The 14,131-nt window shown below is 57.2% G+C and overlaps 2 protein-coding genes across 7 annotated transcripts in view; one reads left to right on the top strand and one right to left on the bottom strand.

The window, feature by feature from the left end:
• Positions 1–4,097, top strand: part of PTK2B (protein tyrosine kinase 2 beta) — a 28,542-nt gene extending 24,445 nt beyond the window's left edge. For 3 of the 6 annotated variants that reach the window (XM_030490527.1, XM_030490532.1, XM_030490531.1), the window contains exons 25-31: positions 607–753; positions 1,427–1,462; positions 1,734–1,761; positions 2,135–2,190; positions 2,437–2,583; positions 2,908–2,988; positions 3,075–4,097. In XM_030490527.1, the coding sequence (XP_030346387.1) occupies positions 607–753; positions 1,427–1,462; positions 1,734–1,761; positions 2,135–2,190; positions 2,437–2,583; positions 2,908–2,988; positions 3,075–3,290 (711 nt within the window). In that variant the 3' untranslated portion in view covers positions 3,291–4,097. The remainder of the gene's footprint in view (positions 1–606; positions 754–1,426; positions 1,463–1,733; positions 1,762–2,134; positions 2,191–2,436; positions 2,584–2,907; positions 2,989–3,074) is intronic. The other 3 variants (XM_030490528.1, XM_030490529.1, XM_030490530.1) reach the window with 3 other exon arrangements.
• A 1,866-nt stretch (positions 4,098–5,963) lies between these two features.
• On the bottom strand, positions 5,964–10,564 carry CHRNA2 (cholinergic receptor nicotinic alpha 2 subunit). The gene is made up of 6 exons (XM_030489836.1): positions 10,498–10,564; positions 9,173–9,327; positions 8,513–8,557; positions 8,278–8,387; positions 6,664–7,759; positions 5,964–6,091 (listed from the first exon to the last, which is right to left on the bottom strand). The coding sequence occupies exons 1-6, from the start codon at positions 10,559–10,561 to the stop codon at positions 5,966–5,968; spliced, it is 1,596 nt and encodes a 531-aa protein (XP_030345696.1). The 5' UTR covers positions 10,562–10,564; the 3' UTR covers positions 5,964–5,965.
• Between the last annotated feature and the right edge of the window lie 3,567 nt (positions 10,565–14,131).

Below are 14,131 nucleotides of genomic sequence, written 5' to 3' on the forward strand. Positions count from 1 at the left end.
TCTATGTTGCTTCTGACCTGGCTGTAGGAAGGACAAATCCTGTCACCCCATGGGTGCTGTGTGGGCTGGAGGGATCAAGCCTGTGAAGGGATCCAGGGTGTCTCCAACTCCATGTCATGCATGTTTGCATGCACATCCTGACGAAAGCATGTTGGTGGATGAGCAGCTGGCACGGTGTCCCCAAAACCGAGCAGGGCACAGGTGGCTGCCGCTCCCTGGGGCTTTGGGTCAGCTCCTGACGCTTGGTGTTGTCACCTGAAGTGCCACTGGTGGTTTGCAGCCTGAACTTGGTTGCTCTAGCCCTGAATAAGCCGGGTGTTGGGGTGCATCCTGTGATGATCTGCCTGGCATGCTGAGACAGCCACATTGCTGAGTGCCTCTATGCCATGGGCATGATGAGCTGCTCCCAGAGTGGTTGGGATGGGGTTTCCTCTCCCTGCTGGAAACGCAAGTCCTCCCCAAATTCGGTTTGTGTGTTCCTGGCTGTTGGGGTCTGGCGCATGGCTTGCATGGCACAGAGCAGGGCTCTGGCTCCTGTGCCAAAATTGGGGGGTGGGGGGGCTCTGGCTCTTTGAGGCCCCCATCACCACTGTCTCTGCACACCAGGAGGAAGACTTCCTCCGTCCCAGCAGCAGGGAGGAGGCGCAGAAGCTCTGGGAGATGGAGAGGCTCAAGATGCGCCAGGTCCTGGACAAGCAGCAGAAGCAGATGGTGGAGGACTACCAGTGGCTGCGGCAGGAGGAGAAGTCCCTGGTGAGTGGCCTCGAGCTGGGGGCTCCCAGGTCTTGCGCCCTCATGAAGGTGGTTGAAGAGCCACTGCAGGCAATGAGGTTGCTCTTCATGGCTGGAAAACACAGTTTTCCTTGGAGGAGCAGCTCCTCCAGCAGCCAAACCTCTTGCGCCCCTGGTAAAAGCGTCACAGAGCTGCTCCATTTCAAAATGGATATTTTGAGACTTGGGCAACTTTTAAAATGCTTTCAATCATGTCTTAATGAGATTTCATAATGCTTTTGAAATTGGGACTGAAGATAGCTAACATGTGACTAATGCATCAGCTTGTGGTGAAACAGGCCTGGAAGGAGGTTGAAAATCTTTATTCAATTGACTTGCGCAGTTGATAAAGCAAAGCCCAGCTCCCCTCTGCCCTGAGCAAACAGCTCCTTGAGTTAAGCTTTGAGGGGTTTTGAGCAGTAGTTTGAGTTTCTGGTGTCCCAGGAGTAGGCGGGGAGCAGATGAGGGTGATGGGGTGGGGTGGAGATGGGACCAGCGATAGGCATAAACCCTCTTCCCCTCCTGCATTCCCAGACCCTGCAGAGATGCATTCTTGTGATGTGTTTCATAAATCACACAGAAATCAGGAAAATCCCTTTTTTCCTCTCTTTTACCTTTTTTCCATACCTCTCACAAAGCTTCTCCCCCTTTGCAGGACCCAACAGTGTTTATGAACAACAACACTCCTCTGGTGAGTAGTGCCATCCCTGGAGAAGCCAGGTTGGGGTGCATTTGGGTGCAGGGGCTCCTTCTTTTAGGGGTGTCTGGAGATACTCATTTGCTTTGGCATGGAAAGGTCATTATTTATATATGTTCCCTTTGCACTGGGAAAATGAATCTGAACATGTTAATGGGGTGAGGTGCTGGTGGTGCGGAGCTCCTCACCAGAAGCTCTGGGATGGGATGGTGATGCCTCCAGCCAGGACTTTGTGCCTCTTATTTGCTGTTTCTTCCCCCCACAGCTGCTCCCAGAGAAGGAAATGGATTACAGTGAGTGCCCACGGATGCATGGGGTCCGGGGCTGCCCACCCAGGAGCACCCGCTTTGGGGCTGCAAGTGGGGAGCCCTGCAGTGAGCCTCGGGGCTGAATCCCTCCTGGCTTTGGGATCCTCCATGGAAGAAATCCTGGATCATGGGGAGCAGCTTTGCCTGCTCTGGGAGAGGAGGAGGGTCTGCCTGTCCCAGGCATGAGGGTCCAGGTGGTCTGACCCTGCAGCGGGGTGACACTGCTGGGGTGGGTCAGGGTGTTCAGGACATGCTGCTGCAGGGTGGTGTGGGATGTGGCACAGGTCCCAGGGGTCTTGCATCATGCCCACATGTCGGTGGGAGCAGCTGGAGTGACTCTCCTTCCTTTCTCTTACTGATGGCGTAGCGGAGTTCACAGGCCCCCCGCAGAAGCCTCCAAGACTTGGGGCACAGGTGAGACCTCTCTGGATCGGGCCACCACGGTCCCGGTCCTCCTCCTCCGTCTCTACAGACTTATTCTGTCTCCTCCACCTCCATCATCCCCCTGCGTCTGCAGGATGGGACTTTTCTGACTCCCCAAGGCCCCATCAGGGTGGTGGGTGGGAGGTGGATGGGTCTGGCCAGGGCTCCCCATAGGTGTTGGTGTTTCCCTCCTTGCCCCCTCGGTCCCTGTGATCCCACTGTGTCCCTGCTCCGCAGCAGTCCATCCACCCGACCCCCACTGCCAACCTGGACCGCACAGATGACATGGTGTACAGCAACGTCATGGACCTGGTGCGGGCTGTGCTGCAGCTGAAGAACGAGATCGGCCTCCTGCCCCCAGAGGGGTACATCCTCGTGGTGAAGGTAGGGAGGACCGGGAGAGGACACCACCAGGGCTTCTATGGGGAAGAGGGGAGGGAGCTGGGAATGAGTCTGCTGAATGGTTCCCACCAAGCATCCATCTCAGGAAGGTCTTGCATATATAGGAGGGAGCATTTCCAGTATTCCCAACTCCTCCTTTGGATCCTTGGGTCAATGATAGAAGGGTTTCCAACATGTCATGCTCTTCCATTGGGTCCTTGGGTTAATGATGGGAGAGTTTCCAACATGCCCTGCTCCTCCATTGGGTCCTTGGGTCAATATTGAGAGTTATCAATATGTTCTGCTCTTCCTTGGGGTCCTTGGCAGAATGTGGGCCTGTCCCTGCGGAAGCTGATCGGCAGTGTCGATGAGATCCTGCCTGTTCTGCCTGCTGCCTCCCGCACTGAGGTAAGTCTGGTGAGGAGGGAAAGGGGTCTGGCGTGGGGTCATGTGCTGGTGGCACCCCTTCTGTAACCCCTGTGTGGCATGGTCAGATCGAGGGGACCCAGAAGCTGCTCAACAAGGACTTGGCCGACCTCATCAACAAGATGCGCCTGGCGCAGCAGAACGCCGTCACCTCACTGAGCGAGGAGTGCAAGCGGCAGATGCTGACGGCCTCCCACACCCTGGCTGTGGATGCCAAGAACCTCCTGGATGCTGTGGACCAAGCCAAGGTCCAGGCCAACCTGGTGAAGCTATGCTTGGAGTGAGAGCAGGGGCAGAGGGAGGGAAGCGAAGGGGTGGGGAAGGAGAAGAGGGACCACCGTGCTACGGTCGGTGGAGATGGGAGGAGAGCGTTGCAAAGGAGCTGGCTTTTGTGTGTCTCCCATTGCCTCGCCGTCCTGCCCTTCCTGTCCCCCCTCCTCCTGCAGCCGCTCGTGTCTTTAGCATCGTCTCGTCGATCTTCTGAAGAAGGGAGGCATCTAGTGAATGGAAGGGGCTGGGGGGGACCAGGCCATCCCTAAGGGTGGCTGAAGATCCCTTTGGCTCGGCAGCTCTGCTCCCCAGCTGCCAGCAGGTCCGCGTGTCCGTCCATCAGCCTCTCCAAGGATGGCCGGCCGCAGGCGGCATGTCGTGATGGGGACCTGGACCCCGCTCCTCACCGCTGGGAGTGGGGAGCTGCGCGGGGGTCCCAGGAGCCACCGGAGAGGTGGCTGGAGGGACTGTTTGCATTTCCTTGTACATTGTATAGAAGAGTCTATTTAATGATGGGAAGCGGGTCCATGTGCCGTGGTGGAGCCGGTTCCAGCGCCCGTAGCCAGAGCACGCCCACCCCCAAACCTGCAGAGCACAGGGAGGGATGGGACCCCATGGACCACAGCCTTCGGTGGCACAAACCAGGAGAGCAGTGCCTCTTCCAGCTGAGTTTTCTCCAAGCTGCTCTGTGTAAGCAATGACGGCAAACCACGTCTCTGTTCGGTTTGTGCTTTGAGTTGGAAACCGCACAGTTCGGGCTTTTCCCCAGCATCTTCCCACAACGTTGTTCGTTCCGGCTGATATAAACCATGCACAAAGTCCTGCTGTGCCCGTGCTTGCCTGTCGCACCCATACGGTGGTGACAAGTCCCCTGGTCACCAGCACCTCCTTAGAAAAAGTAAGGGTTGTGCTGCTCAGAGCTCTGAGCTGTCTTGCCAGTGTGGGGAAGCGCTGCCCTGGTGGCAGCATCCCTGGGAGAGCTGCTGGGGTGAACCTGGGTCTGCTGCATCCACGTCCTCTCTGGAGCCCCATTTCCCTCCTGTTGAGCCCACAATTTGTATGAGGATTGTGGACTCCCGCAGCTCCCAGAGAAGGGAACTGAACCACCATCTTACCATACGATCAGAGAGTGGTTTGGGTTGGAAGGGACCTTAAAGCTCATCCAGTTCCAAGCCCCCTGCCATGGGCAGAGACACCTTCCACTAGACCAGGTTGCTCCAAGCCGTGTCCAACCTGGCCTTGAGCACTGCCAGGGATGGGGCAGCCACAGCTTCTCTGGGCAACCTGTGTTGCCCTCACCACCCTCACAGGGAACAACTTCTTCCTAAGATCTCATCTAAACCTCCCCTCTGCCAGTTTAAAGCCATTCCCCCTTGTCCTGTCCCTACAGGCTCTTGTCAGAAGCCCCTCTCCAGGTTTCTTGTCAGCCCCTTCAGGCACTGGAAGCTGCTGTAAGTTCTCCCCTTAAGGAGCCTTCTCTTCTCCAGGCTGAACAGGCCCAGCTCTCTCAGCCTGTCTCCATAGCAGAGGTGCTCCAGCCCTCAGAGCATCTTCATGGCCTCCTCTGGACTCACTCCAACAGCTCCACGTCCTTCTTGTGTTATTGCCCCAGGGCTGGACACAGGACTGTGGGGGGGGGTCTCACCAGAGCGGAGCACAGCAGGAGAATCCCCTCCCTGGACTCCCAGCTCTGCAGGGCACTACAGCCCATGTACTGTGTTAAACACACACACATATACCCACACGCATCCATCCACACCCGGGCACGTGCTCCCTCACACATCCCATTCCCGGCTGTGCACGCCTGAGCCTGCCAGCACTGGAGGCTGCACGAGTGGCTGCAACACCCTCAGGATGTGGATGTCCCTCCATGGCACCGTTTATTGCAGCCCATTTCACTCCTGAAAGCGCAGTGTTTTCAAACCCCTCAGACTGCATCCAGCACAGTGACGGGTCGGTCTCCTGGAGGAGAAAACGTTGCAGGAAAAGCTGGCGTCTCTTGGGGGGTATAAGAAGAGAGTAGATGCTCAGTAAGCATGGGTCTTTCAGGGTATATGGAAGCTAGAAGTTAAAAGCTGGATTGCAGCAGTCATCAGAGCCAGGTGGTTTGGGATCTGACCGAGCTCTGGTGTGGGATAATCTGGAAGTGACCTCTGTGCCTGGGCTGGGCTTTGCAGAGCGGAGACCCCCAAGCCACGTGTCTGAGCAGGGCCCTCCATCCTGGGACCATATCCCTTCTGTGTGAGCCATCTGAAGCATTATCACCTGCCCCGCATCATGGATGGCCCCACCAGCCTGTCATCCTAAACACCCTGCAGTCAGGATGCATCCTAAAGCAGCTGTAAGGTCCTTTCTCTTGCCCAGCGCACTGGAGTCACAACCAGACACAGCTCTTGGGTTTTGGGTAGGATTCGGCGCAGCTTGAAGCAGATTCCTCTCCAGCTTGCACTCAAGTAATGGGGAAGCTGCACCACATCTTCCTCAATGCCAGGATGGCTGCAACTGCCCTGGGCAGGATGGCAGGCAGCCATCCCCCCCACCATCCCCTTGGCACAGCTTTTTGCTTCACCCTACATTTCCTTTTTTAGAGTCCTCCGTGGTTGCTATTGTGCCCTCGCAGGTTGAGGCGAGGGCCAGGCTGGATGTGGGCACCACTCTCCGCTGTCCCCACTGCAGCCCGGCCTGGCCCCTAGATCATCCCTGCCAGGTAGGGTGGGAGGAAGAGCCCCACGGTGCCCAGCATGCAGACGATGATGAACATCCAGAGGAAGATGCGGTCGATCACCATGGCCACGTACTTCCAGTCCTCCTTCACCTGTCGAGCAGAGAGTGGATGTGAGCACAGGCAGAGGATGCAGGACCCCGTGGGGTTAGGATGCACACCCTCAACGTACACCACTGCCCCCCTAGCACCCACACGATGCAGGTTCCTCCACATCTGCTGTGTGCCTCAGGGTGAGGAGATACCCCTTGTCTTGGGAAACCCCTGGAGCATCTGGGCTGGGGGATGGACCTCTCTGCTTGGGGCAGAGCTAATCCCAGCCAGGGCTTTCTGAAACCACTTGGGAACAAGCAGGGCAACAGCCTCCGAGCCGTGTCCCAGCAGGAATGCTGGGCCATCTCTGCTCCCCAAGGGCAGGATACCACGGGCAGAAGAGGGACCTCCAACATCCCCACAGCCAGCAGGGATGGAAGCTGGAGGAGCCTTCAACTGGGCATCTCCCAGGAAGTGGTTGTTGATCTTCTCCATGGCTTTGGGTCCTCAGTAGCCAGGGAACCGAGTGGGGATCCCGGCACTGCCCCCCTCCATGGAGGTACACATGGCAGGAGGCAGCACCCAGGGTGGGGGACCCCCCTCTCCCTCCAGCCCTCGGGGCACCCACTCACCGAGAAGTCAGCATCCTCTGCTCGCAGGTGGTCTGCGATGTACTGCACCCCTTCCAGGGCCTTCAGGATGCTGGGGGACAGCAGCAGCCCCTGGTCCGAGCCCTCCTGCTCCTCCTCCCTCTTGGGGGGCTCCCGCGGGGGCAAGCCCTCTGATGTCTTCCTGGTTTGTTGCCCGCAGCTATAGCAGCACTTGTTGCCCTGGCTTTGGGATCCCACCTGGGGTATGTGACTGGGGTACGTCTTCTCCTCTTCCTCCCCCTCTTCTTCCTCCTCCTCCTCTTCCTCTTCCTCCCACTTGTCATCCACGTCGGTCTCCAGCCAGCACCGGGAGGTGCTGAGCCTCGTGCCGGGGAGGTCATACTGCCCCACGGGCCCCTCGGGGGGAGGCAGCACTGGAGGGCGCTTTATGAAGAGCCAGCGAGGGATGAAGTTCAGAAAGAAGCTACGCACCCAGCGCGGCATTGTGTGGGTGCTGGGGGAGCGGTGGTGCACGTTGAGGACGAACACGGTGATGATGATGGAGAGCGTGACGAAGATCATGGTGAAGAGGAGGTACTCTCCGATGAGGGGGATGACCAGCGAGGTGGACGGGATGATTTCCGTGATGAGCAGCAGGAACACGGTGAGGGACAGCAGGACGGAGATGCAGAGGGTGATCTTCTCCCCACAGTCGGAGGGCAGGTAGAAGACTAGCACAGTCAGGCAGGAGATAAGCAGGCAGGGTATGATGAGGTTGATGGTGTAGAAGAGCGGGAGACGACGGATGACGAAGCAGAAGGTGATGTCAGGGTAGATCTCAGTGCAGCAGTCATACTTCTTGGAGTTATAGGTGCCAATGGCATTTATGATGGCCCACTCGCCACTCTCCCAGTAATCCTTGAGGTCCACGTGGTGGTCCATGTTCTCCAGATCAATCTTGGCCTTGTCGTAGGTCCATGAGCCAAACTTCATCTTGCAGTTCTGCTGGTCAAAGGGGAAGAAGGTGACGTCGATGCTGCACGAGCTCTTGTAGATGGCAGGTGGCACCCACTTCACCTTCCCATTGGAGAAGAGGTGGGCCTTCGTCATGTGGGTCACAGCAAACTCCCCATCGGCACTGCAGGCATGGAGAGATGTGAAGGTCAGAGAAGGATGAAGCGTTTCCCCCAGGAGAAATAGGGTCAGGAGCTCCCTCAGCTCTCAGGGTTGGAATGAGCCTTGGTTTGAGGTTCTGGCCCCATCCTGCATCCCTGCGCAGTGCTGGGTTCACCCTCCTGGGCATCATCCCAGCACGGAGATGGGTGGCAGTATGAGCACCGGACATGGGGAGCTGGATGCAGGCTGATTTGCATCCATAGTAGTGGGGTTGGATGATGCAAGAGGCCCATGGAAGCTGGTAGTACTGGGGAGCTGCTAGGATGGGATGGGATGGGGTGGGGTGGGATAGGGTGAGCTGCAGGGAAGGGGAGGGAAGGGAAAGGAGGGGAAGGGAGGGAAGGGAGGGGAAGGGAAGGGAAGGGAAGGGAAGGGAAGGGAAGGGAAGGGAAGGGAAGGGAAGGGAAGGGAAGGGAAGGGAAGGGAAGGGAAGGGAAGGGAAGGACCCTAGGGATGTCCCATCTTGGCAGCATCACTCACTTGTTGTAGAGCACGATGTCGGGGATCCAGATCATCTCAGAGGGCACCCGGATGGAGGTGACATTGTCAAATTCTGCTGGGTCCCAGCGCAGCTTGTAGTCACTCCACTCCTGGAGGGAAACACGGAGGGGAGGGCATCAGGCAGCCCTGGGTCTGGTGGGACCAAGCTGCCCCAAATTCTGTGCCCCCCTTGACATGACCCTGCTCTCGCCCCAGAGAGGGAACAGGCTCCTACCTGTTTCAGCCAGACATTTGTGGTCATCATTTGGTTCTTCTCATCCTGCGGTGGGAAAGAGGGAGAGATGAGAGGAGACAGGCAGAGACAGCCCAAGGGTTTGTCTTATCAGTGCATCAGCCACCAGATTACTGCTTTCACTTTGTGCCCTCTGCCTCCGCGGTTCAGCTCCTGGGAGCAACTGGTACCAGCACAAACCCAAGGAGACACTGTGTTTCCCCGGGATATCTGCTCACTAGATGGCAGCAAGAAATTGCATTTTGCAGTGTACAGCTCTGAGCTGCTCTGACGGGGGAACAAATGCACATGGAGAGGTGGATAGATGGATAGGTGGAGAGGTGGATAGACGGATAGGTTGAGGGATGAATAGATGGACAGGTAGATGGGTGAATAGATGGACAGGTAGATAGACAGATGGGTGGATAGATGACTGTGCATCAGATGAATGAGTGAGGGATGGAGGGATGGATGGATGGATGGATGGAAGGACGGACAAGCCCAGAGGTGCCCCAACAGCAGGTAGATGGTGGACAAGGACGGAGACCTGCAGTTTTCCTTGATGCCCTCCTGCTGGCAGGGGAAGGGAGGGTTTGGGATGGAGAGGAGGGATGGAAAGTCAGACACCTCACAGGACTGGGATCCCGCTAGTGGGTTACGCACCACATCGATGAGCTGCGCAATGGAGAGCCCGAACTTCACAATGACCACATCAGAGGTGTTGGGCACTGGCCGCGACCAGCGGTTGTAGCCAGTGAAGAGATGCTTGAAGAGACGGTCCTCAGCGCGGCTGCTGGGCTGCTCCTGCAGGCAGGAGGCTGCAGGGAGACGGGATGGGGATAGGGATGGGGATGCGGAAGGGAAGGACCTCACTGACCCCCCCTTCCACACCCCTGCACCACACTGACATGGGGTGCTCGCTCTGGGCAAGCCACCTCTCTGCTGTAGCATCAGGGGTGCTGAACCTCACCCTGGGATGGGGATAGAGGAGTTAGTCCCCTCGAAGGTGCCATGTGCTCCTCTTGGAGAACGGTACAAGATCAACCTTGCAATGCTGGTCAAGAGATCCCACTGGGGTGGATGAGATCCTTCTCCCAATCCCCTCCAGCTGCTTTTACTGGTGCTAATGGTTCAGCTTTTCAAGGTGGAGGCTGACCCAGCCCTTGGGACCACTGCAGGCTGTGCAGAGACCATCCCTCAGGCTGAGCTGGAGGCAGGGCTGGGGAGGAGCACAACGCTCCTTGCTCTGCTTAGGAATCATTGGCGTTGGTCTTTGGTGCCGTCAGCTCGCGCTGCATCGCTCGGCTGTCCTTGCTCGCTGCAGAGCCCCATAAATTTCCACCAGCAAGTCGAGGGAAGCCAAGGGAGGGAGGGGTAAAGGGAGGGAAGGCTCTTCACAGCGAAATGCAACCGAAAAGACCTTGTATGGGTGGCTTTGCCCTGAAGAAGGATGGGTTTACAGTCCCATAGCATGCCTGTGCCCTGTGCAAGCACTTACCACTGGGCAGACAAGCGCAGCAAGGACTCTGGTTGTACTTTGTCCAGGAATTGAGGGTCTTAGAGGTGTTGGGGAGGGCTGGTCCCAAGTGAATGGACAAGCAAGATGCCCACCTCATGGAAGGTCTTGCATTAATGGCAGGTGGAAGCAAAATCCATCTTTTTTCCATCCCTCCAACATTTCTATCTTGCACAGGATGGACCTGGGGTCCCAGAGCAGACCACCCCCACCCAAGTGTCTGGGTGGCGTCAAGCTGCTCTGCAAAGACACGAACCCTGTCCTAGACAGTGGCAGAGGACACCACACCAGCATGGAGACTGGGGATGCTGATACTGCATGGGGGTAAAGTGGGAGAGAACTGGTTTTCCAGTGCATGCACCACAGCCCACTTCCTCTCCCGACATTTACTCCCTACAGTCCCCATAGGTGACACCCATGGGAAGCCAAGGCTCAAGGAAAGGCAATTCAGGTCCCCCAGAGCTGCCCTTACCTGCCTGGAAGGTGATGAAGCACCACACGATGAGGGGGGTGATGCGATGGGGCAGTCTCCCCATGCTCCCTCTGCTGGCGTCCCCCATGGGCCCAGCAAAGCCCCCCCCGGAGGGACCAAGGGGAGCGATGAGCTGTGATGCTGGTGGGCGAGGAGGCTCAGCAGAGAAAGCCGCCACAGGGGACCTCTGACAGGGCGCCCCATGTGTCCCCACCATCAGCAAGTGCTGGAGGAGCCATGGATGGGGCTGGATGCGGACCAGGGTGGGTGTGCAGTTCGGGGTGCTCTGCCGAGTCACCTGCCCCACGTCTCATTCCTGGAAAGACAGCAGAGAGCAGCACTGTCACCGCGATGCCACCACAGCGCAGGCCTGGGAGCTGACAGTCCTGCTGTGGTCACCTCCAAGCCATTGCCCGCTGCCGGCAGGGCTCGGAGCTGATCTGAGCTGCCACCATTGCAGAGACAAGGGAAAGTGTCCCCAGAGCATCCTCCCCCCACTTCACAAGAGCTCCTCATGCAGGCAGGGCATCAAGCCAGGCAGCATCGGTGGCAGCTGGGCAGCTGGGCCCCATGAGTTGACTTAAAGGAACGGGGAGCTCAGCTGTGCCCCCAGATGATTAAATAGCAAAGGTGGAGCCCAGGGCTTCAACTTTTATTGTGGTGACCAGAAAATACTGGTTTCAACCATCCTTCTGCCCTCCCTGACTCTTGCACTGGGAGCAAGGGAGGGGGAAGCATCTCAACTGCTCTAAGAGGCTGTGCTGCCCCAAATGGGCTCCTGGGGATGGTTTCACCAGTAGCACTCCCCTCTGAGAAGAGGGATCATCTTCTCACCATCCATCCATCCATCTGTTCATCCATCCATCCATCCATCTCCATCCACCCATCCACCCAGGGATGTGCTTGGTTCCCCTGCCCAGCACAGCAAATCTCTGCAAGGGGAGGAATCACTTGCTCTGCAGCGGCCCTGAAATCTGCTCCATCTTACAAGGTGACTCCCCTGGGATCAGCCTCCCCTTTCCAGGAGGCAACTGCTTCCACCCCTGAAGAGAAGGAGCTTCCCAGCCCAGCACTGATGTTGCTGAACAAGAAGCTCCTTTGGCTTAAATTTGCCCCCTGGCCTGGTAAAACCATGAAGCCCTCCTGAACTCATCATCATCTTCTGTGCAGTTACCAACTGATTAATGCAAGGACGGTGGAGGGGTTGGAAAACGAGAGGAGAAACACCAGCCACAGCACTGAACTGGAGGGAAAATTATGGATGTCCTCTCCTGGAAGAGATACTATATTGGAGAGTACAGGGAGTGCTGGGGGAGCTTTTTCTACTCCAGGCTTGCTTATAGGGTCACACGAGCGGGGATTTCATGGGCTCCCCAAAGCTCTGATAGATATTGGAGAGGGAAAGGAGGTGCCTTGGGTGATGCAAAGCTGTGCCTGAAACCTCTTGTACGTGGCAAATGGGGTTGGGGGGGATATAGGGGAAGAGGAGCCCATGCAGGATGTGCACCCGTGGATCACAGCGGGGACGGGTAGGATGCTAAAAGCTGGACTGGAGGATGACAGTGACTATAGCAAGCCTGGTGAAGCTCTGGGCATCCCAAAACTCAGTCAGGGAGGCAGAGAGAATAAATAACTTGTTTACTGGATTTTAAAGAAGGACAGCAGAGGATTTCTGGTTTTAAGATGGGAACTTCATGAAGAGCTGGGAAACTTTCCCTGCTGCTGCCTTCCCATCGCTCCCTGATTGCCCTCAGCACTTTGCAAACAGCTTTAATCAGGGATATTTGCAGGAAAAAAGCAGCTTCTTTCCATCCCACCCAACCTGGACCCACTGAACCCCCTTACCTGCTGCAGAGAGAGCAAGCAGGGGTCCCCCATTCCCGCTGCTGTGCCGGAGTTGGGATGCTGTGCCGTGGAGCGCTCCGGTGAGGACTGGGCTCCGGTGAAGGATGTCTCAGCTCTTACTCGAAGCAGTGGCAGTGACGACAGGGGCTGGGGGAGGAGGGAGAGCCATGCCCAGGCAGGGAAGGAGGGGAAGCCTGGGGGACCAGGGTGGGGAAGGCTGATGGGGCAGCAGCTCCCCTGGCCCTCCTCAGCCCCTGCATATTGGCAAAGCTTCCCCGGGGTTGGAAAAAGCTGGATTTGCCAGGGTTTTTTCAGCCTTTTCCAAGGCAATGCTTGGCCAGGGGAAAGGGAAGGGAGTGTTGGGTTTTGTGTGTGAGGATGGGGAGGGAGAGGGAAGGAGAACAGGAGCTGTGGAGCAGGGTAGCTGGAGGCTTACAGAATGGGGCTTTGCAGGGCACGCTGTGTGGGGTATTGCAGGGGGCATTGCGTGGGGTATTGCAAGGGGTACTGCATAAGGCATCACAAGGGGCATCACAGGGGGCATTGCAAAGGTCCGGGCTCTTGCATGGCTAGGGGGGAGCAGGGGCTGCTTTCCCCAGTCCCCACCAGACCAGGGTTTCCCCTCTTGCCCCACAGCCCTGAAATGGGGCTTTGGTGCCAACCTGCCCATGGTTGGCAGAACTGCAGGCAGCAGCAATATCCCCTGTGCTGGAGAAAACAGGGTACAAGGACTTGAGGTTGAGGTGGCCCCATGCAGTTCCTGTCTCAGCCTGTGTTTGGCCCCCCAAAACACTGCTAAGGGGACAGTTGCAAAATCGGGATAGCAAAGGCAGGGCAATATCCAGGATCTGGGAATGGGGCAGGGGTGGGGACAGGGATACTTTGGGCAGGGGAACTGGTTCTCCCACTGCAAGAGGATGGGAAACCCAGAGCTCCCCACTGCTTCCTGACCTCCCAGGCGAAAACCCAGCCTTCTCCCCAGACCAGCCTCTCTCCTTCCTTCCTGCTAGGAAATTTAATGTGCAACCTTCCTGCAAATGAAGCCCAGGAATGTAATTTCCAGCCCTGGGGGACCTGCCTACAATTTCCTTCCTTTCCCCTGGGAGATAAACGAAGAGACAGACCTGGGCACAGAGGGCACCTGAATTTGCTGCTCCCCCTGCTCCGCTGTTGGATTCCCATCCATGAGGCTGTCCTCATCATCCTTAGGATGCTGGATACCAGGAATCCATGGGGAAGGGGACTGTGGAGCTGGTATCCCACCATCCCACCACCCCAGCAGCAGCCAATGCGAAAGCCAGGTAGATTTTGGGTTGTCCCCTCTCCAGATCTGGGGCCGCAAATGGTGTGATGTGAAGCCCTGTCCCTGTGCTGTGGTGCAGAGCCCTGAGCCCATGGCCCGAGGCTGACTGTGAGGCCGGAAGGAGGTGTTCAGTGTTGGATGGACCCCTAAAGCTGGGGTGATGGGGAGGAGGGGAAGATGGAGAGGTGGATGCCAGAGGGATGGGGAGCAGCTGGGAATTGCAAGGACTGCTCCAGGAGATTGATCCATCCCACCAAAGGAAGGGAATTAGGGAGAAGGATGAGTCGAGTACGACTGTAGTAAATTAATCAGGAAAAAAAAGACAACCAACATTGATTTTCCTGGGGAGGAAGAAACCAGAGCTGACTGTTGGGATGGTGGGTTGAAGGCTGGGGGGTGGGAAGCATCGTGGATGCTGTAGGGTCCATCTCCTTCACTGGGCTCCTGGCTGGGACTGATTTGGAGGTGGAGGAGCAGTTAACACCA

The sequence above is a fragment of the Strigops habroptila genome, chromosome 6 (genome assembly GCF_004027225.2).
Source record: "Strigops habroptila isolate Jane chromosome 6, bStrHab1.2.pri, whole genome shotgun sequence".
NCBI classification, from domain to species: domain Eukaryota; kingdom Metazoa; phylum Chordata; class Aves; order Psittaciformes; family Psittacidae; genus Strigops; species Strigops habroptila.